At 42.3% G+C, this 27187-nt stretch overlaps 2 protein-coding genes across 2 annotated transcripts in view; one reads left to right on the forward strand and one right to left on the reverse strand.

Annotated features, from left to right (window-relative positions):
* MAF (MAF bZIP transcription factor) overlaps positions 1–7511 on the forward strand; it is a 499487-nt gene extending 491976 nt beyond the window's left edge. The window contains exon 3 of the mRNA XM_043984743.1: positions 7402–7511. The gene's annotated coding sequence lies outside the window, so the exon portion shown is untranslated. The remainder of the gene's footprint in view (positions 1–7401) is intronic.
* A 533-nt stretch (positions 7512–8044) lies between these two features.
* The window catches only part of WWOX (WW domain containing oxidoreductase), a 1201502-nt gene continuing 1182359 nt past the window's right edge, over positions 8045–27187 (reverse strand). The window contains exon 9 of the mRNA XM_043984741.1: positions 8045–8742. Coding sequence (XP_043840676.1) covers positions 8554–8742 — 189 coding nt within the window. The 3' untranslated portion in view covers positions 8045–8553. The remainder of the gene's footprint in view (positions 8743–27187) is intronic.

The following is a 27187-nucleotide window of genomic DNA, read 5'->3' on the forward strand; positions in this document are numbered from 1 at the left end:
CTAATGGACAAGAAAAATGCTCAGCTAGAGTAGCACTTTTGCACAGTAAATCAGACTGGCCCTCTGGTAAAAACAGAAACATCAACTGACAGGAAGCAGCCTCGATAGTAGAGTGGAGAGATCACTGGTCATGGAGTCAGAGGTCTTGGACTTGAATGTCAGTTCACTGGCCGGGTGAGCTTAGACAAGTCCTCTCTCCTCTCTGGGCCTCAGTTTCCCCCATTATGAATTGAATAAATGTTCTCTAAGGAACTTTGTGGCTCTAATTTGGATGATCCCACTGAATCAAAGGTCAGGTGCTGAGCAAACAATAAATAGGAAGGAGGCTGCTCATAGCCAGAAGAGCCAGAACTGCCTCCCAGGGTGATCAGAGGCATCTCATTAAGGGCCAGCTGTCAGCAAGATTAAAAAGCCTTTGACATCCTCATGCCAGAGATGGACAACATGGCAAACAGACGCATTCAGAAGCAAGATGGTCTTTGTGAGCGCTGAGGCATGTGTTCATAGGGGGAGGCGGTATTTCTGCAGAGAGGAGGGACAGAGCCCAGACTCCCAGCCAGCCAATTAGGCTGACCACGCCGCTGATCTGAGTGTCAATCAGCAACACGGACGGACACTGTGTCTCGGTGATGAGACAGTATATGGGTTGTAACGAGAAGAACCACACTTGGGCAACCTGTCCTCATCAGAACTCATAGTTGAGCTGATTTACTGTGGTTTTGTTTTTTAGCAAATAGAGTATTCTTTTTGACACTGTGGTGCAGAAATTTCCCGAGGCTGGGTATCAGGAGGTTTGGATTCAAATTCTGATTCTGTCACTAATTCTCTATCTTTGAGAAAGTTACCCAACCTCTGTGGGCCTCAGTTTCCGGACTGTAAAGGGAGGGACTTAGATTAGAAGACTTCTGAAATCCATTCAAGCTCTAGGTCCCTGATCCTATTATCTAGGATCCTTCTTTGGACCTCAGTTACTTCAATGATAAAACTAGGAGGATAAGGTGATCCCAAAGGTCCCTCAACCCCTGACATTAGTTATTCTGTGTTCAGAGTTTCCATCCAGCTCTGACAATTTATTTTCTATATTCCAAGACCCCTTCTAGACATGGCATTCTGCATTCTGTATTCTAAGGGTTATTCTTAGCTCTAATACTTTCAGAGTCAAGTGTATGTGAATATCTAGTACAGGTAGAACATATGGAAGTCATCACCAATCATCACTACTATAGAGAAAGAATAGCAATTAAACAGACTTTAAATGCCTTAGTATATGGGTTAGACTAGATGGCTACTAACGTCCCTTCTAACCCTCAAGTTCTGATTCTATTGACACCACAAAGGACTATGGCCAATGCTAGAGCTGTAAAGATTTAAAAAAAAATAGCTTCTCCAGAAGGTAAAACAGAAATTGAAAGAATCCACCAATCACCTCCTGAAAGAGATCCCAAAGGAAAACTCATAGGAATATTATAGCCAAATTCCAGAGCTCTTGGGTCAAGGAGAAAATATTGCAAGCTGCCAAAAAGAAAGAATTCAAGTACTGTGGAGCCCCAGTCAGGATAGCACAAGATCTAGTAGTTTCTACATTAAAGGACCGGAGGGCATGGAATAGGATATTCCAGAGGGCAAAGGAATTGGGATTACAAGCAAGAATCATGTATCCAGCAAAACTGTTATAATCTTTCAGAGGAAAAAATGGGACTTCAATGAAAAAGAGGACTTTCAGGTCTTCATGATGAAAAGACCTGAACTGAATGGCAAATTTGACTTTCAAATACAGGTCCCTAGAGAACCATAAAAAATTGGAGTTGGGGGACATACCTGGGGTCATGCAGTGGGTGACTGTCTTCTGTTTGAGGCCGGGTTTTGGCTGGGATCCCCCTGGGTCCAGGGGGGATGCTTTGTCCACTGTGTCACCTAGCTGCCCCATGATGACATTTTTAGGGTTAAATTGAGGTGTGACTGGAATGCATTGGGGGTGGGAAGGGCAGAGGTAGCATGGGGTGAAATCCCATATGAAAGAAACAGGAAAGGGTTTATGGAGTGGAGGGAAGAGATGGGGGAGGAGCAGGGCAGTAAATAAATTTTATACTCATCAGAATAGGCTCAAAGACCTTAAACTCATCAGAGTTGCCTTAAGGAGGGATTAACACACACACACACCCAATTAGGTGGAGTAATCTATTTAATCTGGGCAGTAAATGAGCCTAACACTCATCAGAATTGGCTCAAAGACCTCAATCTCATTCTGATGGCTCAAGGAGGGCATAGCATATACACTCAATTGGGTGGAGTAATCTCTATAACCCTTTAGGAAAATAGGAGGGGAAGGAGATAAAGAGAGAGGGGCAAAAGAAGGGAGGCCAGATTGGGGGAGGACACAAACAGAAACAAATCCCTTTTGAAGAGGGATGGGGTGAAAGAAGATAGATAATAGAGTAAATATCATGGGGAAGAGATTAGGATGGAGGGAAACAGTTAACAATAGTAATCATCACAAAGAGAAAAGGGGGGGTGTTGTACAAAAAATATTTATAGCAACTCTTTGTGGTGGCTAAGAACTGGGAATCAAGGAAATGTCCATCAATTGAGGAATGACTGAGGAAGGTATGGTATATGATTGTAGTGGAATGGTATTGTGCTATAGGAAGTGACAAACAGGATGATACCAGAAAAACCTGGAAAGACTCATGAACTTATGTATAGTGAAGTGAGTAGAACTGGGAGGACATTGTGCATAGTGACAGAAGTATTGTTCAATGAACAATTGTGAATAACTTAACTACTCTCAGCAATACAATGACCCAAGACAATCCCAAGGAACCAATGATGAAGCATACTATTCACCCCCATAGAAAGAACTGATAAAAAGAGCACTTGTGGATTGTACATATATAACATGGTTGCTGTCTTGTGGAGGGGGGAGGAAAGGGAGGGAGGGAGAAAAAATTGGAACTCTAAATCTTATGAAAATGAATGCTGAAAACTACCCTTACATGTAACTGGAAATAAATGATTGTTGCAAAGAAAAAAAATAGCTTCTCCCCTTCAAGGCATTTGAATTCCACTTGAGATCAAGAAAGGTGGGGAATGTTACATGTAGGTAGGTGAATAAACACAAGGTGAGGACTATCTGGGAAGGGTTGGAAGAAGAGGTGGCAACTGGGCTGAAACTTGAAGGAAGATTAAGATTATGGGAAGGAGTGTATTCTAGATGTAGGGGCATCAGATGTAATCAACCACCATGGAATATGGACCATGAAATGAGAATAGCTCACGGGCCAGTTTGGTGGAAATGTAGATCTGCTTCAAGGGGAGTTCTATAAAAGAAGGCTAGGAAGGAAGTTTGGGAAACCTTCATGAAAGGCTTTGAATGCCAGACTGAGGGGGTTTCTGTGTTTATCCATTAGGATGTAAGCTCTTTGATGGAAGAGACTTTTTTCATTTTTGTCTTTGTATTCTCAGTGCCTGCCACAGTACTAGACACATAGTCATCACATGATAAGTTCAATTATACTACAATTATCCTTGAATAATCCTGAATTCAATCATTCTGTGTGTGTGTGTGTGTGTGTGTTTAAATTAGGAAAGTGATATGATCAGAAATGTGCATTGGGAAACTTATTTTGATCTTTATATGAAGGACATGTTGGAGAGAGGGAGACACTGAAAACTAATAGAGAGGTTATCATAACAGTTCAGGTGAGAGGTGATGATGTCCTGAACTTGGGTGGTGGCCAAGGCAGTGGACCAAAGGGAATGGAAGCAGGAGATGCTGCCAGAGCAAAATCACCAATATATGGAGATGAGGGAGAGGGAAGATTCAAGGATGACCGAAGCTATAGACTTAGGTGATTGGTGTTTCTATTCGAAGAATCACAGAATTTGAGAGTTTTAAGGGATTTCAGTGACCATGTAGTTCAACCTATGAATGAAAGGAATCCTCATTGCAATGCTGTAAGAATTTGAGGCAGATCAGGGCAATGGAATGGACAATGGAGTGTATTTTATGTTTAATATATTGGCTTTAGGATGCCAGGTGGAGGTGTCTAGCAGGACCTTGGAGATGCAGTATGTGTAGGAGAGACACTATGTTTGGACATATAGTTTGGAGGGTCATCCATTCAGAGATGGTTGATCACATTGAACAGATGAGATCACCAAGGGAAGGGGTAAAGAGAATGTTGAAGATGGAGTCTTGGGGGACAGCCATGGTTAGGGGACAGGAAATGGATGATATAGCAAAGCACCACACCAGTAACAAATAGAGAGACACAACTTACCGTGAATTGGATATAAGATTAGCTACAGGCTGTAATAGAGTAATTCAGTCAAACTGGTTATTTGGTGATATGTAAAGCAGAAAATCCTAATTATTTTATTGACTTTAACTTAAAAAACAACAACCCTGAATTCAAAACAAGAAGTATGTGTGTGTATAGAAGTGGCCTGACAGAATTGGTAAATGCATTTGAAATTTATTCCTTTTTCCATAAAGTGCTATTCCCCAGAGAGGATAAAAGTCTCTATTGGGCTCTTTTCCACACCAAAGTTTCTGGCCCTGCTTGTAACCTTTAATGGAAGCAGCTGGGCCTACTTCAGTAAAGTTCAACACAAAACCACCAATAACCCCATTTTGCAGAGTGAAACCACAAGCCACAACCTTCAGTCATGGTGAGGGGTGGTGTGAGCTGCTGTTTCCTACGGATTGGTTGTATTCAGCCTGAACAATCTCTGTCAGCCCATACTGAAAATGAGAGTTGGCCCAGGCACCTGGGCTGGGTGGAAATCCTGGTGGATCCCAGGGAGCCTCAGAGACAGGGGCTATACTTCTCATCTCATTTAGCCTATTTGCAGTGGCACTAACGTCTCTGGGGGATTCTGGACATTGACTCCAAGAAGCTAGATTAGAGAGAAAAGTGAAAATGCCCAAGAGCCAGGAGAACTGCCTTCTAGTCTTGCCTTTATTGTGGATGTACAATGTGACTTTTGGACCTCAGTTTCCTTATTTATAAAACGAGAGGGTTAGAGTCAATGAGTGCTCAGGTCCCTCCCATTTTTGACATTCTATGAGTCAATAGGTTTGGCAGATAGTGACATTCTCTATGCCTAGGGAGACAGTCAAAAGTCAATATTCAGTAATATTTGATTAAGTGCCTACTGTGTGCCAGGTACTACGTTAAGCACCGGGAATATAAGGGGCAAAGAACAGGCCCTACAGCCAAGGAGCTCACAACCTAACAGGGAAGATAAGCAGCAAGCAAATATATACAAACCAGCTATATGTGGGATGAATAGAGAGTAAATGACAGGGATTCCATGGTGAAAAGAAATATTTCTGGTAAAAGAGAGGATTTTAGTTGGGACTTAAAGGATGTCACAGACTTCCTAATGGAAGTCAGTAGGTGGAGATGTAGAAGGAAAATATATCAAAAGGAGAGCAAAGGGGCAGCTAGGTGGCGCAGTGGATAGAGCACCAGCCCTGGAGTCAGGAGGACCTGAGTACAAATCTGGCCTCAGACACTTAACACTTACTAGCTGTGTGACCCTGGGCAAGTCACTTAACCCCAATTGCCTCACCAAAAAAAAAAAAAGGAGAGCAAGGGGGACAGACCTAGGAAATGCCAGCAGGCAAGAGATGGGGTGTCTTGTTCATGGAACAGCAAGGAGGTGGCCAAGTGTCAGGAGTAAAGATAGAAGAAGGCTAGTTTATGAAGGTCTTTGAATGACCCAGGATTTTGCATTTGATGCTAGAGGAGATTGGGAGCTATGGAGTTTATTGAGTGTGGTGTGTGTGTGTGTGTGTGTGTGTGTGTGTGTGTGTGTGTGGAGGGGGGGTGGATATGACCAGACCTTACACTTTAGGAAAATCGATTTGGTGGCTGAATCAAGCATGGATTGGAGTGAGGAGAGAATTGAGACAGGCAGACACACCAGCAGTTTATTGTGGTAACTCAGGGGTGTGGTGATGAGGATCTGTATTAGAGTGGTAAAAATGTCAGAAGAGAGAAGAGGACATATTCAAGAGATGCTGCAAATCAACAGGTCTTGACAACAGCTTGGATATGGAGGGGGGGGGGCGTGAGAGACAGTAAAGAATTCAGGATGACTCTTAGGTTGTGAGCCTGAGCAACTGGGAGGATGGTGTTGCCCTCTGTAGTAAGGAGGTAGGTGAGAGAGGGAGGGTTTAGGAAAAGAGGGAAGAGTTCAGTTTTGTACTAGCTGAGTTTAAGGTAGGGACCTGCAGGAAGGATGCATCGAAAGGATATGAAACTAGAAGGGACTTTAGAGATCATCTGGTTCGGTCTTCTAATTTTATGGATGAAGAAACTGAGGCTCACTGAGGTTAAGTAACTTGCCCAAAGCCACACAGTAAAGCAATAAGCAAAGGAAGGAGTAAGAAGGGCAGACTGAGTAGTGTGGATGGGGATGACGCAATGACTGGTGGACAAATTAAAATTATCAAAGCTATTTGAAAAACACATGCTAGGCATGTGAAACACAAGCAGGTAGTCAGAAACAAAAAGGAAATATAATATAGTATAAGGAATGGGGGAGTTAGAATCTGTCTCTAAATACCAGGTCCAACAGTGTATTATATTAGCTATGTGACCCAAGGTAAGCCATTGGTCCTGTCTGGCCTTCAGTTTCCTCATCTCTAGGAAGGGGGTTATAACATGTTCATGACTGATCTCACAAGGTGGTTGTGAGGATAACACTTTGTAAACTTTATAAATGAAATAGAAACATGAGAAATGTTAGTGAATGAATCCTGCTCTGGGTTGATGCGATGCTTTGCTATTTCTCATTTGAACAATTTAGCCATGTCTATAAATTAATTTACTGCTGTACCTGTAGGCTACTAGCCATGGCACATTTCCCCAAAAGGAGTGAGGAGTGAAAAATGAGTGAAAGCAATGGGCACGGGCCACTGAGAAGGTATCTGTGTCAATGGGAAGAATTTGCTATAGGAATGTCTTATCTAAAGCCCACAAAGGCTAAAGATTCCAGGTCCTCCTTTGGTGTTTTAAGCTGAGCCCCAAAGTGTGCACATGTGGTTCACTCCTGTAGGCCCTGAACCATCCTCTCTTCTATAGTCAGTGTTTCCAAGCCGATCAGCTTTCTTTGACTTCTCTCCAGAGAGACACAGAACCCAGGGGCAGTGGAGAGGGGAGCAGGGCCCTTTGATTCTCTCTCTCTCTCTCTCTCTCTCTCTCTCTCTCTCTCTCTCTCTCTCTCTCACACACACACACACACACACACACACATTCTTCTAGCCCCAGGTAGTTTCCAATGATAGGGGTAGGGGGGAGAACCTTCAGAAAATAGTTCATTTGCCATAAATGACACCAAAGAAATGTGAAAGTACAATTAACCGTCTTCCTGTCTTTATCTTGTTTTCAGAAGATGTGATGCTGGGATGCTGATGGCATGAGACAACTTTCGGGCAAGAAAATAGCCACAAAGCACAAAAAAAATAAAAAATAAAAAACCCAACAACAACAACAAAAACCCACAACCCAACTCAGTGAAGACGCAAGAACCTTCTTTTCGTGGCATCTACAAGAAGCTATTTATTTTTCCTTATTTTTTTTTTAAAGAGAAAAAAAAAGAGAAACCTATACATTTAAAGGAACACTACAAACGTTCTCTTCAGGTGACAACATTCAAGCATGTTCTTTTATTAAAGCCTAAAGATGAGAGGACAGAGACAAAGGCAAGCAGGACCTGATATCTGGAGAACTGAGAAACTGAACCTCAGAAGTTTTCATGGAGAGTCAACCCCCTGACAACTCTTTCTGTATTTTTAAGGACCTGGGATCTTCTTTCCTGATTCTAAACTAAGCCTTTTAGGGAACAGTGTGCGATATACTTTTTGTTATCTCAAAGTACTCTTCAATATTTAATCAGCAGGAGAGGGAGTGACCACTGCTCTCTGAGTATATATTTGCTAGCTCAGCACCACATCTTCCTAACCATCGCTGAGCCATTTGCTGTCCAGAGTCGAGGGGGGGCTGGAGGGGAAGGGGACCTGAGATTCCCCTTCCTTTCTGTCGCCAAGCCTGATCAAATTTGGTCAGGTTGCACAAAACATATTTCCTGCTCAAGATCGATTCTCAAAGATCTTTCTTTCCCCAAAGGGGCTGGGGAAGGAGGGGGGGGGGAGTTGTGTTGGTGATTTGCAGAACACAGCCAGGGAAATCAAATGGAAAAGTTGGCTTGTACTTACTTCTAAAGTAACACAAAAGATAGATACTCCACATTTCACTGAGGGTTCTACTTTGCAAAGTCTACAATCCTAAGGAAAAACAAAAGTAAGCCCCGGAAAGAGATATTGTCCCTTTAACCTACAGAATTCCCCACTTCCCATTAGTACTTAACATTTTTCACTATGTTGTGACTGCTATTATTCCATTTAACACTAGCTAATCTGTATCTGAGGTCTATAGAAACCCTCTGGATGATCAGCTTGGAAAGATTCCAGAGTTGGCAGTTTTCTCCTGTGCACACACACACACACATTTGGTGTGTTCTGATCCTTACAGGAGGTCCCTGTCAGCTGGTCTGCCTGCCAACTCGTTCTTGGATCAGCCTCTCGCTGAGCTCCCACAAGGCCCTCGCCGTCCCTTCGTCCTGGGCCTCCGCTGAAGGCAAGCAGCGACAGCAGTTGTTGAAATACATTCCTCCCAAGCCCTCCAACTCGGGTGCTGTGGCGCAGTACACAGTGGTGGCGGCTCCTTGTTGCTGGAATTCAAAGAACAGAGAATGGGAATTAGCAAACATGATCCTGGCCTCCTCAGTAGCCTCCTGCCTCGTTCAAAGGACAGCCACATTTCCACAGGCTTACACTGGACTCAAAGCACAAGGCCCTGAAAGATGGGACCAACCTGGGGAGGGGGGGAGGGGGGAAGAGAAATCCATGGACTTTCACTGAAAACAAGCCAAAAAATAAAATAAAATAAACAAACAAACCCCAAATCCAGAAAACCAGAAGCCAAGGGAAACATTTCAATATGAAAACCCAACAGGTGTATGGGGAAGGCATGGTCTTCTACGTAAAGAGAGGGGGAAAGAAGACTATTTTTACAAGCAGAATCACACTTTTTAATTTCTACAACCCCCTGATCTAGCTAAGAATATAATGTGACAGTTGATTTTTCTAAAACCTTCTGTCAGAATTAACCCAGGCACTTCAATTAAAGCCTATCACAAGGAGTATGTTTGGGGCCCGCACCAAAGGTCCATATATCTTTGGCCTCCTACAGTGTGACAGGAGCTAATGTCACCATTCACACACACACACACACACACACACACACACACACACCATGTGTGCACTTATACACACAATGAAATAATTTTGGATTTTCAGAGACCCAATTTTCCCCTGCCCTTTGGAACCATCTTCTAAATCCCAAAGAAATGTTGCATTTAGAAGCTAGAAAAGGCAAGCTAATTTTGTCTCCTCTCTTCTTCTTAAAAATGCAAGGTGCAAGGAATGACGGGTGATCCCTTTCCATTCACCTGATGGAAATCTCCTGCCTAGCCCATCTCAGCTCTGACGTTGCATGTGCACACGTGTGCGTGTAGGGGATGGGGGAGGGGGAGTGCAGTTGATGTGGTAGCACTTTGTGGAGTCTGACAGAACGTTGTCAGACGAACTGTAAAGAGGGCAAAGAAATCACTACGCTTCATGAGCGATAATTAAAAATAATAAGCTAGAGCTCATAGAGAGACAGGACACACGGCTCTAATTTAAAACCAATACAGTTTATCTGGCATCTTATGAGTATTTGTGTATATCACAGGCTTTGCCAAGGTAACTAATTATAAGCTGATAACAATCAGATTACACAGGTTGCCGAGAAAGACACAAAAGATAACTGGAGAGAAAGTTGCCAATGGAACATCAGGAAGATGTGGTGAAAAGAGCCTGCTCCTGCTATCTCTGTCTCCCCCTTCCCCTTGCCCACCACCAAGTAACCAACCAACCCCACAGCTTTGTCCATCCCCCAGAGAGTTACAGTCATGGCACATTACCGAGCTGATTGTAGATCAGGAGAGAGTCATGTGGCAATGAGAGCCTGGTGTTTGTTCAATGTGATTGGCTCCCCGTGGTTCCAACAACCCATAGCCACTTGGAAGGCTGGGGGTTCTATGGAGGGGAACTCCATACAGTGAAATTATGTTTCACTGGCTTCAGGGTGGGTGGCCTTGGCCATGTTCTCACCTGCACAAACCAAGCTGAAAACAAAATGGCCAAATTCAGCCAAATCATAGGTTTCTCTTAGGGAGAGAGGATTGGCTGCTTGAATTCATTTGGATTCAATAAATAACTAACTGAATTAACCATTGTCTTTGTTTGAGGGATAGTCCTTCCCTCTGGAAAAAAAATAACCAGCTGTTTGACTAAATTTGTCTGTTTCTCTTTCAAGTTGGAGTGTGTGTGTGTGTGTGTGTGTGTGTGTGTGTGTGCGTGTGTGTGCGTGCATGCGTGTGTGTAGACACAGCCTCTGTCAGCTCCATTTCAGTGTATCCAGGAAATGTCACTCTTTCTCTTTGTTGTAATAACATGTTTAATCAAACAGTCATCAACTGTTCCTTAAAATTCTAAGACTACAACAGCCCCTTTCTTCAAAGCATTTGTAATATTTCTCCATATTTTCTTCAGAATCATGAAGCCTACTTGACAAGAAGGGAAACCAATGAAGAAATGGGCAGAATTAAGCCAGTTCTCTAGCTAACACATCAATAATCCCTTGGGCCTCAATGACCTGAAAAAATGGGTTTTCCCTGGAATCTTTGCACATTTGCCTCAGTTTTACATTTTATACTTTGCAATTGTGAACCCATCCCAAGGGAAGTTGAATGACCTGCCCTGTATTCTCTCATGAAACTGAGAAGGTAGGGATTTATGCTGAAGCCCAACACTATCCAGAGGACCACAGCAAATATCCATACCTGCATTTGACCTGACAGTGAAGTCTCACAACTGTGTAGATTTTGAGTCAAAGCTGAGGTTGTTTATGAGTAGGTGAAAGCAGGAAAATGTGGCAAAGCATTTTTTTTTTTCACCACCAGATAAAGTTGTTCTCCAGGTATCACTTTGCCGTGCAAAATAATCTGCGAGAAGACTGTGGCTCATTGCTGAAGCTATCTTTCCCTAGGAAAATCTGTCTTCCCATTGATCCCAGAAGCAGGTGGTTAGGAAGCATTTTGTCCTCATCTTCTGACATCAACAACATTCAACGTTTGTTCATGTCAACTGTGATTTGGTGGTCAGACTGCAACTCTCAACTCTGAAAATCTTTCATTGCTTTGGATTGGCTGCTTGGATCATTGCGCTATTTGCTTGGGGTAAAACACAATTTTAATTACCTCACAAGAGGCTTCTTTTTTTGGTAGGAAAACAGAGGATGCTGTCATCCGAGAGCAAAGGACTTCTCTGCATTATCTGCATTTGGCTGGCCCAAGGTCATAACCTGATTGCTAGATAGCCCTAAAAGAAACGGTCTTCTCCTCTGGACTGCGTCTGGCCACTTCATGAAAGAAATGGCCACTTGGTACTCGATGTGCTATTGGTTTAATTTCTCCACAGATGTTCCTTTGGCTGCATTTGTAGCATCTTCTGAACAGCGGCTTTATACAATCCGACATTATGACAAGTTTTAATTTTTTTGCTCATCAGCTTTCCGGTTCACATATCATCAGCATAAGACAGAACGGGATGTCAGGGCATCTCATTAGGAAACAATTCCATGCTACCGATAAAAGAAAAACCATTCTTAAACTGATAAAAAAAATCTCTAAAAAAAAATAAATAAAGCAGAGCACTTTAATCACTGATGAATGACTTTCAATGCTAAGCAGTTTGTGGCATGTCAGTTGGGGATTCTGAAAAGATGAAAGTCCTATAGAAAAGAATTAATGTTAACAACTTTGTTAGAAATTTCCTCAAACAACAGGCTTGTCAGTCGTCATCACTGCTTGCTGATCCATTGTGATTAAAAAAATAAAAATAGTTAGCATATAAATAATGATTAGAGCTATGGGCTCTCCCACAAACATTGGTTTTGATGTTTTGTTTTTCTTTCTTTTTTTTTTAAAAGAAAATTATCTGGCTTGTCATTTGCACGGGGTTGCTAATCACTAGAGCTGAGGTCAAATATCTTCAACCTGTAACAAAGGCAGTGAATCTGGATGATGGATACAAAGGATCCCGAATTTCTGGGAAGCCCAGCTGAATCTTTAATCATGCCTGAATGCCATTTCCGATCCAGTCAAACATTTGCAAGCTGACAGAGGAGGGCCAGGCCATCAATCTTGATAGTGTATGTAAAATTACCCAGGATTCTTGTTCTGGATTAAGTTAAGAGTGTCTTGGTAATAAGGGTTCATCATTCTCTTTCACAAATCATTTGTCAGATGTGCGGTACAATCTGAGCCCACAGAAGGGTGGCCGGAGGAAGCAGTTGCTGTTTATTTATGGTGAGAGCACAAAGATCTAAATTATCTGTCCTTCCAAAATCCTTTGTTGGGAGGAAAATGTTAAACAGTGGCTTTTCATTGGAATTTATTTGATAACTGCTAGCTATCAATTTGTTGCTGTCACCATCGAATACAAATGAACATCGAATAGCTTAAAGGTAAAAGGAAATGGATTTCTGGTATATAGTATATGGTTAAAAAAAAAAGTTACACCTTGATCTACGCAATGCAACTGTTAGTATTCGGAGATAATCCTTGCATTTTTAATAAGAAGACATGTTACGCAATTTAGTTTTTCATTTTGGATTTATCTCTTGTCAAATGCATGTTTCTTTATATAGATTAGATTCTGATTAGAGACAGGTTGAACTATGCCACACTGAAGACCAGCTTCAGAACCATGGCATACCTTGACATTTGGGCAGGGCCAGAGATGAACCAGTGCTGGCCTTGCTAAGCAATACCGATCACATCAAGTTGTCCGAAGAGACGATAAGCTTGGACCGACGTGTGGATCCCAAGGCCTACTGTGAGGAGTGGCACCTGTGAGGAGAGCCATCGTCGGCTGCCGGGCTCTAACCCAGGGCTCAAACAGGAAGGAGGAGGAGGACTGAGCTCCACAGAGGCAGGTCTGGCATGGGCTTTATTCACAGTCTGGGCACTTTTGTTGTTATTCATCTCAGGTCTATTAGGCAAAGCAAACACTTTCCAAATGCAAAAACAGCCACTAATCCAGTGGTATTGTGAACACGCCACACAGAGCGGAATAATTTATTATTACCCAGCAGTGGAGATGAGGTAATAAGAGTGCATTCCACACTGTGGAATGAATGGCCATCTCCCCGCCCTCTCCATCTCTCCATGTCCTCCAATAACGCTTCTGCAAGAGGGTGTAAAACCACTCTGCTGGAAAGGGGCCACGCCAGGTTTCCCAGCTTCTTTGTGGGCCTCTTAGCAAAGGCGAGGGATCAATTCCACAGGAAACAGTTACTTTAAAATCCCTTGTTTTGAACAAACAGCGTAAAAGCAAACATTTCTAAAAGCCTATTTATTCTCAGCTCACTGTGGGAGGACAGACAACTTTAAAATGGACTGAATTGGAAAATTTTCCATTAGCTAATGACAAAATTCAGCCCTCATGGAAATGAGGCTGCTATACAGTCTTCTGAATTGGCATTCACACTGATATATAAAGTGATTGTCCCTTCCCAGCAATTAATTTGGGGAGCAGGGCGTGTTCATTCATTCCATTCACTCAATGTTGATCGAATGCCTACTGTGTGCAACGTTTGTTTGCTTACTAGTTCACTGAGCATTTGGTAAGCACCCACTGTGTGTGGAGCACTATGCTAGGCACTGAGGGAAACACAATAAGACACAATAAATTAAACACAATCTCTTCCCTCCCAGTGTTCAGTGGAGTAAAAAGAGACTTGGATAACTGTAATGTACAGGGTTTAAAGCCGGAAGATATGTTGAAGCTCATCTAGGTCAATCTGGTCATTTGATAGAGGAAGAGATCAAGGTCCAGAGAAAGAAAATGCTGTCCTTGTTGTCACATGGATGGTAAGGAGCAAAGGTAGGATTTGAACCCAGGTCTTCACTTTTACTCTATTTTTGTTTTTCCTTTGTCCAAGGGCTCTAGTCTAAGGTCTCTTTGAGAAGATCCTGGGTTCTGGTATTTTCTGTGATTTGCTAAAATCTCAATCTCTCTCTGGAGTCAAATTTCCTCTATAAAATGAGGTCACTAGAAGAGTTGACCCCTAAAGTCCTTTCCAGATCTAACTCCTTTGCTTCTAAGTTCAAGTAAGTAAGGAGCACAGGACAATTTCCTTTTGACCTAGTCTGGCTCCCTCTTTGGCAGACATCTCCAGGCATACTCCCCTTAATACTTACTTGGAGATGGCCCCTTAATAAGTACCTAAAATCATCCCTGCCCTCAGAGAGCTCCCATTCTCTCTCAGGATCTTATTCATTCATTATTCAGATCTATCATCCCTGTAGGTAACATATGCCAAGTATATTGAATACAAGAACCGAGGGGCTTGACACTCGCCAATTCTAATTCTGTCCTAAAAACAGGCCTGTGAACACATCCCATTGAATTTTTCTTCCTGGGTTTGTGTCTGTGATATCCTGGGAGCCATTCCATAAATTGGAAGACCCTTTTATTTTATGGCCAACCTGGCATCTCTGTCTCTCATTAACTCATAGTAATTGTCCTCATAAGCTTTCTCACACTCTGCTCCCCTATCCTCTCCCATATTCCTCTCAAGATGACAGTGTTCATTCCATCTGGATACATAAGCGTAAGTCTCTTTAGGTGGGCAATGTGACACGGAAGTTGTCCTTTGGTGGCTTGGTGAATGAGCTAAATCGACATTATGTCCATTTGGGTGAACACGAATGAAGGTTCAGTTCTGCCAGAGATGAGCTAAGAAGCTTAGCACCCACAGCAAAATGTCACCTCCAAAGTTCTGCTTCCTCCCCGTTCAGAAAACCCAAGCTCTCTAGCCACAGATGTTTTCAGAGGATGAACTGAACCACATCCAAACCAGGGGTATCTGATAAGTCAGTATCTAGCCAGGGATGTAAGGGAGTACACCTTTTCCAAGGATAAGCTAAGGCGCAGTCTATCTGCTCTGCTTTTCCCCTCTCTTTGATTCCCTCCCGATTTACTCCTGGCAATAGTTGACTACAAATACCTCCTTTTCCCTTCCCACAATCAAGCTATTGCAGATCTTTTCCAGTTTGGTTTTAAGAGAAGACTTTCTTCATGGCCCTTGAGAGCTCTGTACACTTAGAATAGACTGAAGAAACATATTCTCCTGTAGTGTGAAAAGAGAAATTCATGTAAGAGTTTTCAACTGTGGAAGATGAAAATATAGTGGTGGTGAGAACCGTCACCTTTAGACAGTGTTCTGGTTTTTACCTCTGAAGGAAAAAATGTTTCCATTGCAATAAATGCATTTTGATAATACATTATAATGTTTGTGCTATGCAATAAATAAGCAACCTGTTCCTGGGAAAGGGAGAGAGATACAGAGGCCCCCCAAACCTGGAGTTCACCATGCATCCAAACTCCCCTTCCATACTCTAAGCTGGGAACCTGCCTCATGGAAAGAACTGATGGGAACTGCAGGGAACTGCTCTCAGGGGCAAAAGGTCGAGGGTGGGGAACAAGTAGCCTATCCCCCGCCTCACTTCAGGTGGGACTTGAGTTGAGCTTCAATGAACTCAGCAGCCAACATGTGATGAACCAGCTGGTTTGGTCAATGATTTGGGGGGCAGGGACATACCCGAAACTGTCTTCTATCTTGATTTACAGTCCTGTCTTATCTCAGAATCTCCCAAATGATACGGGTCTTCATCTGGATCTCCAACATCCATATCTCCAACTCTCTGGTGTAAATATAATTTCTCAGACTTGGAGGGATTCGGCCTCTAAAAATGGGTCTGTTTCTAGATAAGACTTTGTCTTCTTTAAACTCTGCATATTCCTCTGCGCAGTGGGCTCTGGATAAATGGTCGTTGAATCTGTTTGTTGAATTTTTCGAGAATTTACGGAAGTGCTTCTCCACCTGACTCCAGCCAGGGCTTGGGGAAGAGTCGAGGAAAAGAAGAGGCAAGAGTTCTTTGTCACTGTTGTCTCTGGAAAAATTCCACAGAAATCCACCCAGATGCAAACAGATCTCAGGCACAGAAACTTTGTAGATATGAACTTGGGCATGCTGAAGCCGAATTCCTTCTCTTTCTTTGTTCATTTCTTGGAAAAGTAGTAGATTTATGAAAAAGCACTGTGGTCTGGTGGCTCCTTTTCCTGCAGTATACTCAAATAGCCAATAGTTAAACTGATAGTACTCTGGGGCAAATGACGTTGGCAGAATTTCAGGGCTTGTATTTTCCAGATGTAGTATCTTTTTTTCCCCTAAAATTCTTGAACCCCTTCTCCCTCCCTTTCTCCACTCCAGAATGTTAGGCTGCCCTGTTCTGTCTCACTTTGCCAGTGTCCTGGCATTGTTCGTGAGCTTTGCTATTACTAGTGAGCAGCTCATTCCTTTGTAAGCAGTGGCCTCAACAAGGAAGGGAAGAAAGAATGGGTTTAGACTGCCTGGGAATATTTTTATTTCCTCACTCTCCTGCTCATTAGCACTTTCCAGAGACATAAAGAATAGTAGTGGTTTGGACTCAAGGACTGTGCAAAGTATCCTTCCTCCTCAACAGTGCCCAGGACACCCAGTGCTAGTGAGGTGGCAACTCATAGCTTGACTTCATCCTGGAGGGTGTCATTTCTTTTCCAACAGAATCCACATGTGGTGTAATTCTCTTGCTGGGAATAAAAGTCATCTGGGGATATCTGATTTTCCTCAACCTCAGTGCACAGCAATGAAGTGAACAGGCACAGTGAACTCAACAAGGGCCTACAATCACTCTACCACCACATTGAAAAACTTCATTTCAAGGCACAGGAAAAATTTTCAGTGGAGTCTGCTGAGACAGCACCACGTTTGTAAGAAGAAAAAAAAGAGAATTTGCGAGATGAAGAATTTCTGTATTTAACTTGTGTTCCCTTGGAACATTGAACATTTTGGCTCTATGTATTTTATTCAACTTCTGTTTTGCCTAGCACTATATACTGTATATAAATGTATGCATACATATATACCATATATATTTATATAGACTTTTAATATTACAACTTAACAGAATTAATGATTTTAGTTCAGACATAATATTGCAAAGAATAGCCTCATAATGTAGCTACAACCAACCGCTTACTCCTGCCCTTGTTTTGTACAGAATTATTTCAGCCTGACCGCAGCCTAACTGTGGCTTTCACAGAAAAGCAAGCTGCAGCGGAGAGTTTCTGATAGGGGAGGCTTTTAGGACAGACATCCATCCACCAAGTGGTTTGTTTAGATTTTTAAAGCTAATGGCTATTTTTCATCTGCTGAAATGGACACCTCGGTACCTATAATACATTGGAAAAACCACAGGGTGTTCTGAAGGGGCCATGGCAGGCTAAGAATGAACAGTTAACTCTGTCTTCCAGAAACTGATTAAGGGAATGTATTTTGCAATAATACCGATCTAGTAACCAGGCCTCTTAATGGCCAGACTTAGCTCTCTAAACCGAGTACTTCTGTATAATGTATGTGTGATGTTCATAGATAGCTGGTTATAAAGTGAGCCCTGTTAGTATGTCTTTCAGGCTCAAAGACACCGGCCTTGTTAATATTTCATTTAGAACATACTGTAGCGAGAGTCTCATTTATATTATGTCCATAATTAATGGTGATAGCTTAGGCACTGCCTTTCCAAGGAGAGATCTCTGTATGTTGGTCGATGGATAATGAGAAACAATAGATATTTCATTCACCAGCAGCTTGTCACTAGTTAGTAGGAAATTGTCGTGTGTACTGTTGCTTTAATTACCAAGGTAAATACCGCTGCCGCTTTAGTGAACATTTTAAGGCACTTGATGCAAATAGACTAGAAACAAAACAAAATTTTAAGAATGTCCCTTAATTATGCTAGTCCTTAGCATAGAAGGAACAAAGGTATGTCTTAAAAAAAAAAAAAAAAACCTTTGCTTTCTATCATGCAAACATGATCTCAATATGCATGCACTGATGGTCCCCCAATTGTATTTTAGGGGATACAATTATGCTGCCTTTCTCTTCTCCTCTGTAGACTGTAAATAACTGTAGATCTCTCTTTCTCTGGTTTCCCTGATGTAAATAGATGTAAATACTCTTATGCTATGCATGTTGATATTCTAGGCAATTTCAGGTACTTTTATAAGCCAAGGCATGTACTCAAACTGGTTTGTTAAAAAACAAAAACAAAAAACAAAACTCTCTTAAAGCTTACTCAGAATTAAAGGTTTCTTACTAGACTTCTTGTTTCTATTTCTCTTGCTGCTTTCTTTGGGTCGTTGGTGTCTGCTTGGGCAAAGAGGGCCCAGCTTGAGGAGGGTCCCCCTACCTTCTAGATCTTTACCATACATCCTTTCCCTTCCCCAAGTGAAACAATGCCAACATAAGTCATCCTCAGGGTGATATTGTTTACTTCAGTTTTCTCATCTGCAAAATAGAGTTAATATCACCTACTTCCCAGGGTTGTTGTGAGGATTAAAAGAGATAATAATTGTAAAGGGCTTAGTTGTAGTTTTTGTTGTTGTTTGTCCTTCATTCCCAAAGAGGACCATGACATCAGGGTCATGCCATGACTTGCAATGAATTGGATTTAAGTGAGGGAAGGCTGTGCAAAGTCACCAGCCACACTCCCTCCTCTAGAACCATCTGGATCTAGCAGCAAGATATATATCAGGATGACTAGAGATGGCCCTGGATGTTTAAGGCAATTGGGGTTAAGTGACTAGCACAGGATAACACAGTAAATGTCTGAGGTGAGATTTGAACTCAGGTCCTCCCAAATTCAGGGCCAGTATTCTATCCATTGCGCCACCTAGCTGACCCTAAACGGCTTAGTACATTGCCTGGCTCATAGTCAGTCCTACACAAATGTTAACTATTCTTCTTGTTGTTATCATTATAAATACTTCTGTTTTTTCACCTGGAAAGGGAGAGAGGGTTGGATCAGCTATCCCTAAAACACTTTACAACTCTGCGATTCTTTATCTATTATTATTATTAATAATAGTACTATAAAATTAGGACAAAAGGTCTCCTCTGGTGGGTTATCTCCAGGGGGACATGGGCAGCGGTGGCACATGAGGGGAAGGCTATGGAGGGGTGAGATTGGACCACAGAAATGAATATAGACACTCATCTAAGAACTAGGAATAAGAATGGTTTGAATCTGAAAGCACTTTAAGGTTTAGAAACCACAAAAATTTCCTCACAACAGCCCTCTGAGGTAAGGGGTATAGGAATGATCATCCTCATCTGAGTGAGTCTCAGAGAAGTTAAGACATTTGTACAAACTCAGAACCTGAGTACATGGTGGATCCAGGATTCTTCAGAGTATCCAGTGATTGTAGGGGTTTTTTTGTTTGTTTGTTTTTGCAGGGCAATGAGGGTTAAGTGACTTGCCCAGGGTCACACAGCTAGTAAGTGTCAAGTGTCTGAGGCCGGATTTGAACTCAGGTCCTCCTGACTCCAGGGCTGGTGCTCTATCCACTGTGCCACCTAGCTGCCCCAATTGTAGGTTTTTAAAAGGAAGAGATTGTAGGGCCCATCTAAGAGGTCATTTTAAAGATGACAAAATGGCGCTTCAGAGAAGCTAACAGTGACTTGCCCAGAGTCATAGTGCTAGCAAATGTCAGAGGTGAAAATGGAATCCAGGTTCTTCTGACTCCAAGCCCAGTACTCTCCGATTGCCTCATTCATTAAAAAAAAAAAATAGATCAGCTGAAATTCTGGCACAGGTCTTCCGATCCTAAGTGTAGCACTCCGTATACAAGTCTAGTAAGAGCTCACATTGCTGAATTACTTGACGAAGCACTTTCCTTTCCACCATGAAGGCAGCAGGGCAGGTGTTCTTGTCACCCTTTTAAAGATGAAGAAACCGAGGTCCAAGAGGACAAGTGACTTGCCCTCGGTCACATAAGTGGCCAGCAATAAAACCAAGACTCCAAGCTGGGACTTGTGAATTCAAATACCATCATCTCCCTGCTACACAATGTCTACTGGTAGATTACTCTTAGATCTGCATTCTCTTATTCATTAGCTCTTAGAACACTAGAGCTAAAAGGGATCTCAGAGATAGTCTAATCCAACTGATTTTGTTTTACAGATGAGGGAATGAAAGTTCTGAAAGCAGAAACAATTAACCTACCGTCACACAGTGAACTAGTGAATTAATGGGACCAGAAACCTGAACCTTGGACTGAGGAGCCACTGTCCCTTATAGCACAGTCCCTGTGCCTGACAGATGGTATGAGGTTTTGCTAGGCACTGAACTGATGCCCTCACACCTCGGCCTTCCTCATTTAAACCAAGCACCCATATTTCCTCTTTTAGCATGTTTATGAGTTTGATAGACTGGAAAAATAATTTGATAAATGCTTTGATAAATTCCCCATCTCCTTCTTGCAGATATTCTCCACAGGGCCAATGGAAGCCATTCAATCCTAGGGAGGTGAACAAAAATGAAATTACCAGAGTTTATAGATCAAGCTGTCTTCCATAGACAAATTTCATTGCCAGGTTTCAATTTAGTTATCTTTTGTTTTCATAAATGGGGACTGAGGAGCAGAGTAAAGAAAACTCTAGGCGACAGCACGCCCTCCTCATTGAAGTGAAAAAGGTGGTTTTGCTTTCTGTAGCTATGGAAACCAAATGCCATGCAAACTTTTTAATGGCTGGAGAACTGCGCTGGTATTTGAAGATTCTCTTCCCAAGTACGGTCTTTCAGTATAAATGCATTAATTGACAGTCCCCTTCACGACTTTGTCTTGAAGTTTCCAAACTTAATTTGATGGCTCAGGAGGCTCTCCAGAGCCCTTGAAGATACCATGAAGATGGGTGTTTAAAAAGCTGAGCTGACATTAGCATCCTGTGAAACTCGAACTGCACTCTCTCTCTAATAGAGAGCCAAGAAAATGGCTCCTTCTCCTATTAGTCTTCCACAAATAAAGCCCATTTCATTCACCTTGGAAGGAGAGAGCCTGTTTTTAACCTCCCCAGAACAGGAATCAATATCTGTCCCTCCTGTGCTAGTGAGGGGAGGGGAGGAAGATCCAGTGTGGGTAGGGTGGATTTGAGTTACTGCCAGGTGGGAGGATGTAGGGAAGGAAATGGGCAGACCACTGGGGCAGCTAGTCCTTCACTCAGGGGACTGCTGCTCTCCAGGGCAGCAGGCCAGGTGGTGGCCCCTTTTCCTCCTCCTCCACAGCTTCTCAGACCTCAGTTCCAGAAGGCACCCAGGTCATCACTGCAATCTGTTCCCCTACCCCCAAGGGTCCCAGGTTTCTTCTTTGTCTTGGATCAGTGACAATGAAGAATGGTTGGTTAGGTTTTGACCCACAACTTCCTAGGCTTCTGGCTCTTCTTTCCCATGAGCTAAGAACCCAGAAACCTAGTCTCAATTATCATTTCATTTCCCCCAGTGCCTAACAGTTCTTTATACATAGTAGGTGTTTAATAAATGGTCATAGAACGAATGAATGAATGCTTTCCCCCCACTCCCACTCCAGGAAAAAAAAATGGACATTCAGTCATCTTTTCATGTCAGAGTCCTTTCATTATTAAACTAATATGGAACCTTAATGTGTACAGAACAAATAATATTCTTCTCTTTAAATGTTCACAGAACTAATTAACAATAAGCATTTATTCAGCACAAAATACATGCTAGTCACTAAGATACTGGAAATGAAAGGATAGAAAAGTTGGAAGAGGATCCAATGGATTCTAAGAATGTCTTACTAAGAATCCCCTCTCAAATACAGCCTACAAAGAGTCAGCTACTTCCTGTTTAAAAACATCCAGCGAGAGAGCGCTCACTACATTCCCGAAGCAATCTATTCCACTTGTTCTGATCATTAGGAAATTTTTCCTTTTCTTGAACTCAAACTGGTGCCAAATAGAAATGCAATCAGATGCTTGAAATGTCATCAGATGCTTGAAGACAGCAGCATTCTCTGCCCTGTGTCTCCTCTTCTCCGGGCTAAACATGTGACAGGGGAAGGTTTGATTGGGTCTAGAAGGTCTCATCTAGCTCGAATCTTCCCTGATCCCATTAGCCAGATTCAGGAGGGGAAAGGGCAGAGATGTTTTGTTAGTGTCTGAGGAATCCTGAACCCTGAAGTCAATTACAGTCTGGATGCCACACAGCCTTTCTCTTCTTACAACAAACAAACAAAGCGCCACATGGCTGTGTAGAGAGCTTGGCTGTGTGGATGTCTTCCAATAAGAAACCACTTTGTAGCCACTGTACCCTACAGCTCTCTATTCTGACTCTTCTCCAAGACAGAGGGCAAGGTCTTGGCAAACGATTTGTCCTTGCTTATCATCAGTAACCTTGGCTACTGTGAGTGTATGAGGTCTCTGAGTGTGAGGTATAGCTATCATGTGCTCACAAGTACAATCAGAACAAAACCCCAGAGAATCATAGCTATAAGAACAACACGGGTATTCCTAATTTCTCCTCCTCATGGCTCAGCTAGGCTGGAAAGATGGGCAGCCTTTCATAGAAAGAGCATTAGATGTGGCTCCTCTGAGGACCTGTGTTCAAACACTGACTCAGTTGGTTTAATGGATATGCAACCTTTGATGAGTCCCTTCTCCCTAGGCTGTAGTTCCCTCTTTTGCATAACGAGAAGATTGGACTAGATCATCTCAAAGGTTTCTGCCAGCTTGAAATCCTGTGATCCCAAGATAGCAGGTTATCGTTTGAGAACAACACTCCAGGATAATTCACCCAGCCTCATGGGGAGGGGGGGCAATGCCAGAAGAAATGACAGAGTTCTTGGAGATACAAGAAGTTCAGAGCTGGATGGGACCTCAAGCATCCATTCCAATCAATGTCTAAACAGCAATTGCAGAGATAGATGACAAGTAGATAAGTGGGTGGGTGGATGGATGGATGGATGGATGGATGGATGGATGGATGGATGGATGGATGGATGGATGGGTGGATGGGTGGAATGGTAGATGATAGATGGTTGGATAATAGATAAGAGATGATAAATGTATGGATAGATGAGAAAGAGAGAGCAAAGAAGGAAGAGAAGGATGGAGAGAGAGAGGGAGAGACAGAGAGACAGAGAACACATGCATTTATTAAGAGCTTGCTATGTACTGACCATTGTTCTAAGGGCTTGGGATACAGAAACAAATACAAACAAAAAAGAGTCCTTATTCTCAAAGAACTTACATTCTACTAAGGAAAGACAAAATGTAAAGGGGACTTGGAAAGTGAGGGGTAAGGGTGGTCATCCATCCAGTCTTTTCTTGAAGACCTACACTGAGGGTAACCCACTACCTTCCTATAGTAGACCATTCCAATTTGTAGCAGTTCTCCTTTTTAGGAAACAGATGTCCACATCTCCCCACTTTAAGACTTAGAAATGAAAGCAGCCTTGGGCACTCCATTTCTTCTCATGAAAAGGCATAGATCCAGAGCCCCACAGTGGGATTGCATAAAGGAAGGGAAGTGGAGAATTGAGTGATTACATGGCAGACTTAATGACTAGAGATGTCCCAGCCACAGAAGGCCAGTCAAAATTTGACATTTTCCACACAGCTGGAAGCTGGGGGGGGGGGTCAAATGTATGTAGATAAATAAGATAAGGAGTTTCTCACACTGTTTAGTGGCATAACTGAAAGTATGATAGAGGCTGGGTCTTCTTGCCATGTAACTAGAGCTGCCAATCCCAGGGACTGGCTGCTGGTAAGGATTTTTGAATAGACTGAAATGAAATCTAGCTTGGGTTATATCATTATCTAAGTAATGTGCCAAACTAATTAGAGACTGGCAGAGGAAGATGGCATAGGGGTAATGATCTGGGGGCACTACTGGGCACTACTCATCCTCTTGGATGAGTTTTGTTCATTTTGAGTTGGGTAATCCTAACTGTGAAGGGCTTCTACTGACCAAATTACTTTGATAGGATCATAGAATTTGGAGCTAAAAGTGACTTGGAATCATTTAATCCAATCTTTTCTTTATACTGAGGAAGACCTTAAGGCCCAGAGAATAGAAGTGAGTTACTTAAGGTCACAAAGGTAGTCAGAAGCAGAGCAGGATTGGAATTTAGGTCATCCAAATCCTGTACTTTTCTCAGTACATCCCACTGTCTCTTGAAAGATGTCATTGGGGGCAGTTAGGTGGCACAGTGGATAAAGCACCAACCCTGGATTCAGGAGGACCTGAGTTCAAATCTGGCCTCAGACACTTAACACTTACTAGCTGTGTGACCCTAGGCAAGTCACTTAACCCTCATTGCCCTGCAAAAAAGAAAGGAAGAAAGGAAGGGAGAAAGAAAGAAAGAAAGAAAGAAAGAAAGAAAGAAAGAAAGAAAGAAAGAAAGAAAGAAAGAAAGAAAGAAAGAAAGAGTCACTGATGTGAATATATCCTCCATAAATGGAGATTCTAGGCTTTTTGAATTACTGTCATCTTAAAAAACCAACATTCTCTAGTATTCTCCACACTTAAATAGGCAGGACCTAAGATAAAGGTTCATAGGCTCATAACTGGAAACATTAGAATCCATCCAGTCCAACTTCATCATTTTACAGATGAGGGAATTGAGACCTGGGAAAGTTAAGAGATTTGCCCAAAGTTAACCCAGAAGAAATCTTCAGAGGTGGGATTTGAACCCAGGCCTTTGTAACGATTGGAATGACGCCACCTGCTGGAGACTTACTGTAGAAGAGTTCCGCCCATGAAGTGAAGGTCTCTGAGGGCAAGACCAGGAGTCTTTTCTTTGGCGTCAGGAAGTGACGTTTGCTAGTGGGAGGAAGAAGGAAGAGCTGGGTGCTCTGACTCGTGCTCTTTCCTGAGGACGCTGATGGAGAAGGGAGCTAGAAATGCACTCTCCCTTTAATAGATAGGAATCTAGGCCTTTTCTTTTCTCTTTACCAAATTCTTATTCTCCTTAATAAATGCTTAAAAGTCTAATTCTTGCTAAAGCTTATAATTTATTGGCGACCACTCATTAGATATTTTAGACAGTTTAGCTAGAATTTTAGCCCTTAACACCTTCTAACTAACTCTACATCTAACATCTAATGTCATGGTACCTCCTTGCATACTGGCCAGACTTAAAGACATTCTAGATTGGCAAGTCCTGACAAATTCTGTGCTTGTACATGCTTCTAGTGCCCAGGGTCACCTCCGCATCCTAATGGAGCAAGAAAGTGATGTGGTTCCACTGCTCCAAAGAAAAAACAAGGAAGATTGCTTTTCCATTGGCTGATCATATGAAAATAAGGATCTGCAAAATATCCAGTCTCCTATCAATAAGTGGTAAACTCTCTGACATATTCCCTCAACCCACCAGGGTGGGGGTGGGGGTAGGGGGTTACTTTGGTTAGTTATGTTTCAATTTTCAATGTTTTCTACTCCTAAGCTGTTTCTTGCTTCGTAGGTTTCTGTCAATGATCAATTGATTTAAGCCTCTCTTTCATACATTCAAGGTTGGGACTATAATTGCTTCAGATTTCATGTACCATTTAACCCTGGGTGCTAGGGACAGGGACTTGTTGTTGTTGTTGTTGTTTGTTTATGTGGGCTTAAAAAAATTTTTTTTGGCCCAAACAGAAAGCTAAAAAGGCCTTCAGGTTTACAATAATGGAGCCTCTGCGTCACCATGCTAGCAGCCTCCAGCATGGGCTACTGTGAGATGCTCTAACTATCCCAGAGAACACATCTTGGATTGACTTCCTGTCACTGCAAATGGTGCAAAGCTTCAGGAGCGAATGAATAAAGGCCAAACTTACGCGTTTGGCCTGATATTAAAGAAATACATCTCAAAGGCAGTCAGGGAACCCCAATTGTTCTTCTCTGGGATAGATAGTCTGCAAATGACTGTATAAATTCCCATGAAACTTGGTAGTTGGTTTGAAAACACAAAAACACCAAAGCAAAAACCCAGAATGGTTAAATATGCTCTTTGTGTGGTATGAGAAGCAGCTGGGAGAGTGGAAAGAGTGCCCAATCTTGACTGAAACTCGACAATACCCCAAACTACACACAGAGTAGACTCCTTTCAGGTCTTCAGCTTCCTTATCTAGAAACGGGAGAGGGCTATAATGACACCCCTCCTCCCATCCCAGAAGAATCAAAACTGCATGTGACCAAAGGGCAATAGAGAGATACACAGTCAGTCAGTAGATATTTTATTGAGCACTAACTTGGTCAGGCACTGGGCTAAGTGCTAGAAACAAAAAGGAAAGTTACAAAGTCCCTTCTCTCAAGGAGCTCCTATTCTAATGCAAAAGACAATAGCCAACCAATTACGTACAGATTATAAATATATATAAAAAATATATATGTGTGTGTATATAGACATAATACATATAAATTGTATATATGATATATGTATCCTATACATATGTGCATATATGGTATATCATATATGTGTATGTGTGTGTATACATATATGATAAATTGGAAATAATCAATAGAGGGAAGAGACTAGCAATTGGACTAGGGAGAATAGAAAGGGCCTCTTTCAGAAGATGGGACTATAGCACATTACTAAGGATAACTTATGGGCAAGAAGTGGTACGAAAGACAAAATCAAGGACACGTGTGATCAGAAAGGGAGGTAGGAAAAACTGGTTGGATAGCCACAGCATTACACTGGTACCCGTGGAATATTTTTTTAAATGGGAGGAAATCCTCCTGCGTTTTTGGATGACTCATCTATGGAGGATTTGGGAGGATAGAGACAGGAATTATAGAGGTTAGAGGAGACAAGGAAGGGTTTCAGTCTACACCAGCGGGGCTCCCTTCACTGAGATTCCAGAGCTATTGAAAAACCTTTGCACTGTCTACTGTTGTTTTGAAGAAAGAGCTTTATAGAGTGCTATAGAAATGTCAGGTAGCATAGTGCCTGGCACAAAATAGGAACTCGATAAATGTTTGTTGATCGACCGTGAGCAGTGGGCATTATGGGACATAAGAAATAGTAGCTGTCCTTGTCACACACTCTTACATACCCTAATAAACAGATCCAAAAGCTAAAATCCCTGGCAGTCTTCCCACTACTTTGAGGTGGATATTC

This window comes from Dromiciops gliroides, chromosome 2, assembly GCF_019393635.1.
Source record: "Dromiciops gliroides isolate mDroGli1 chromosome 2, mDroGli1.pri, whole genome shotgun sequence".
NCBI lineage: Eukaryota > Metazoa > Chordata > Mammalia > Microbiotheria > Microbiotheriidae > Dromiciops > Dromiciops gliroides.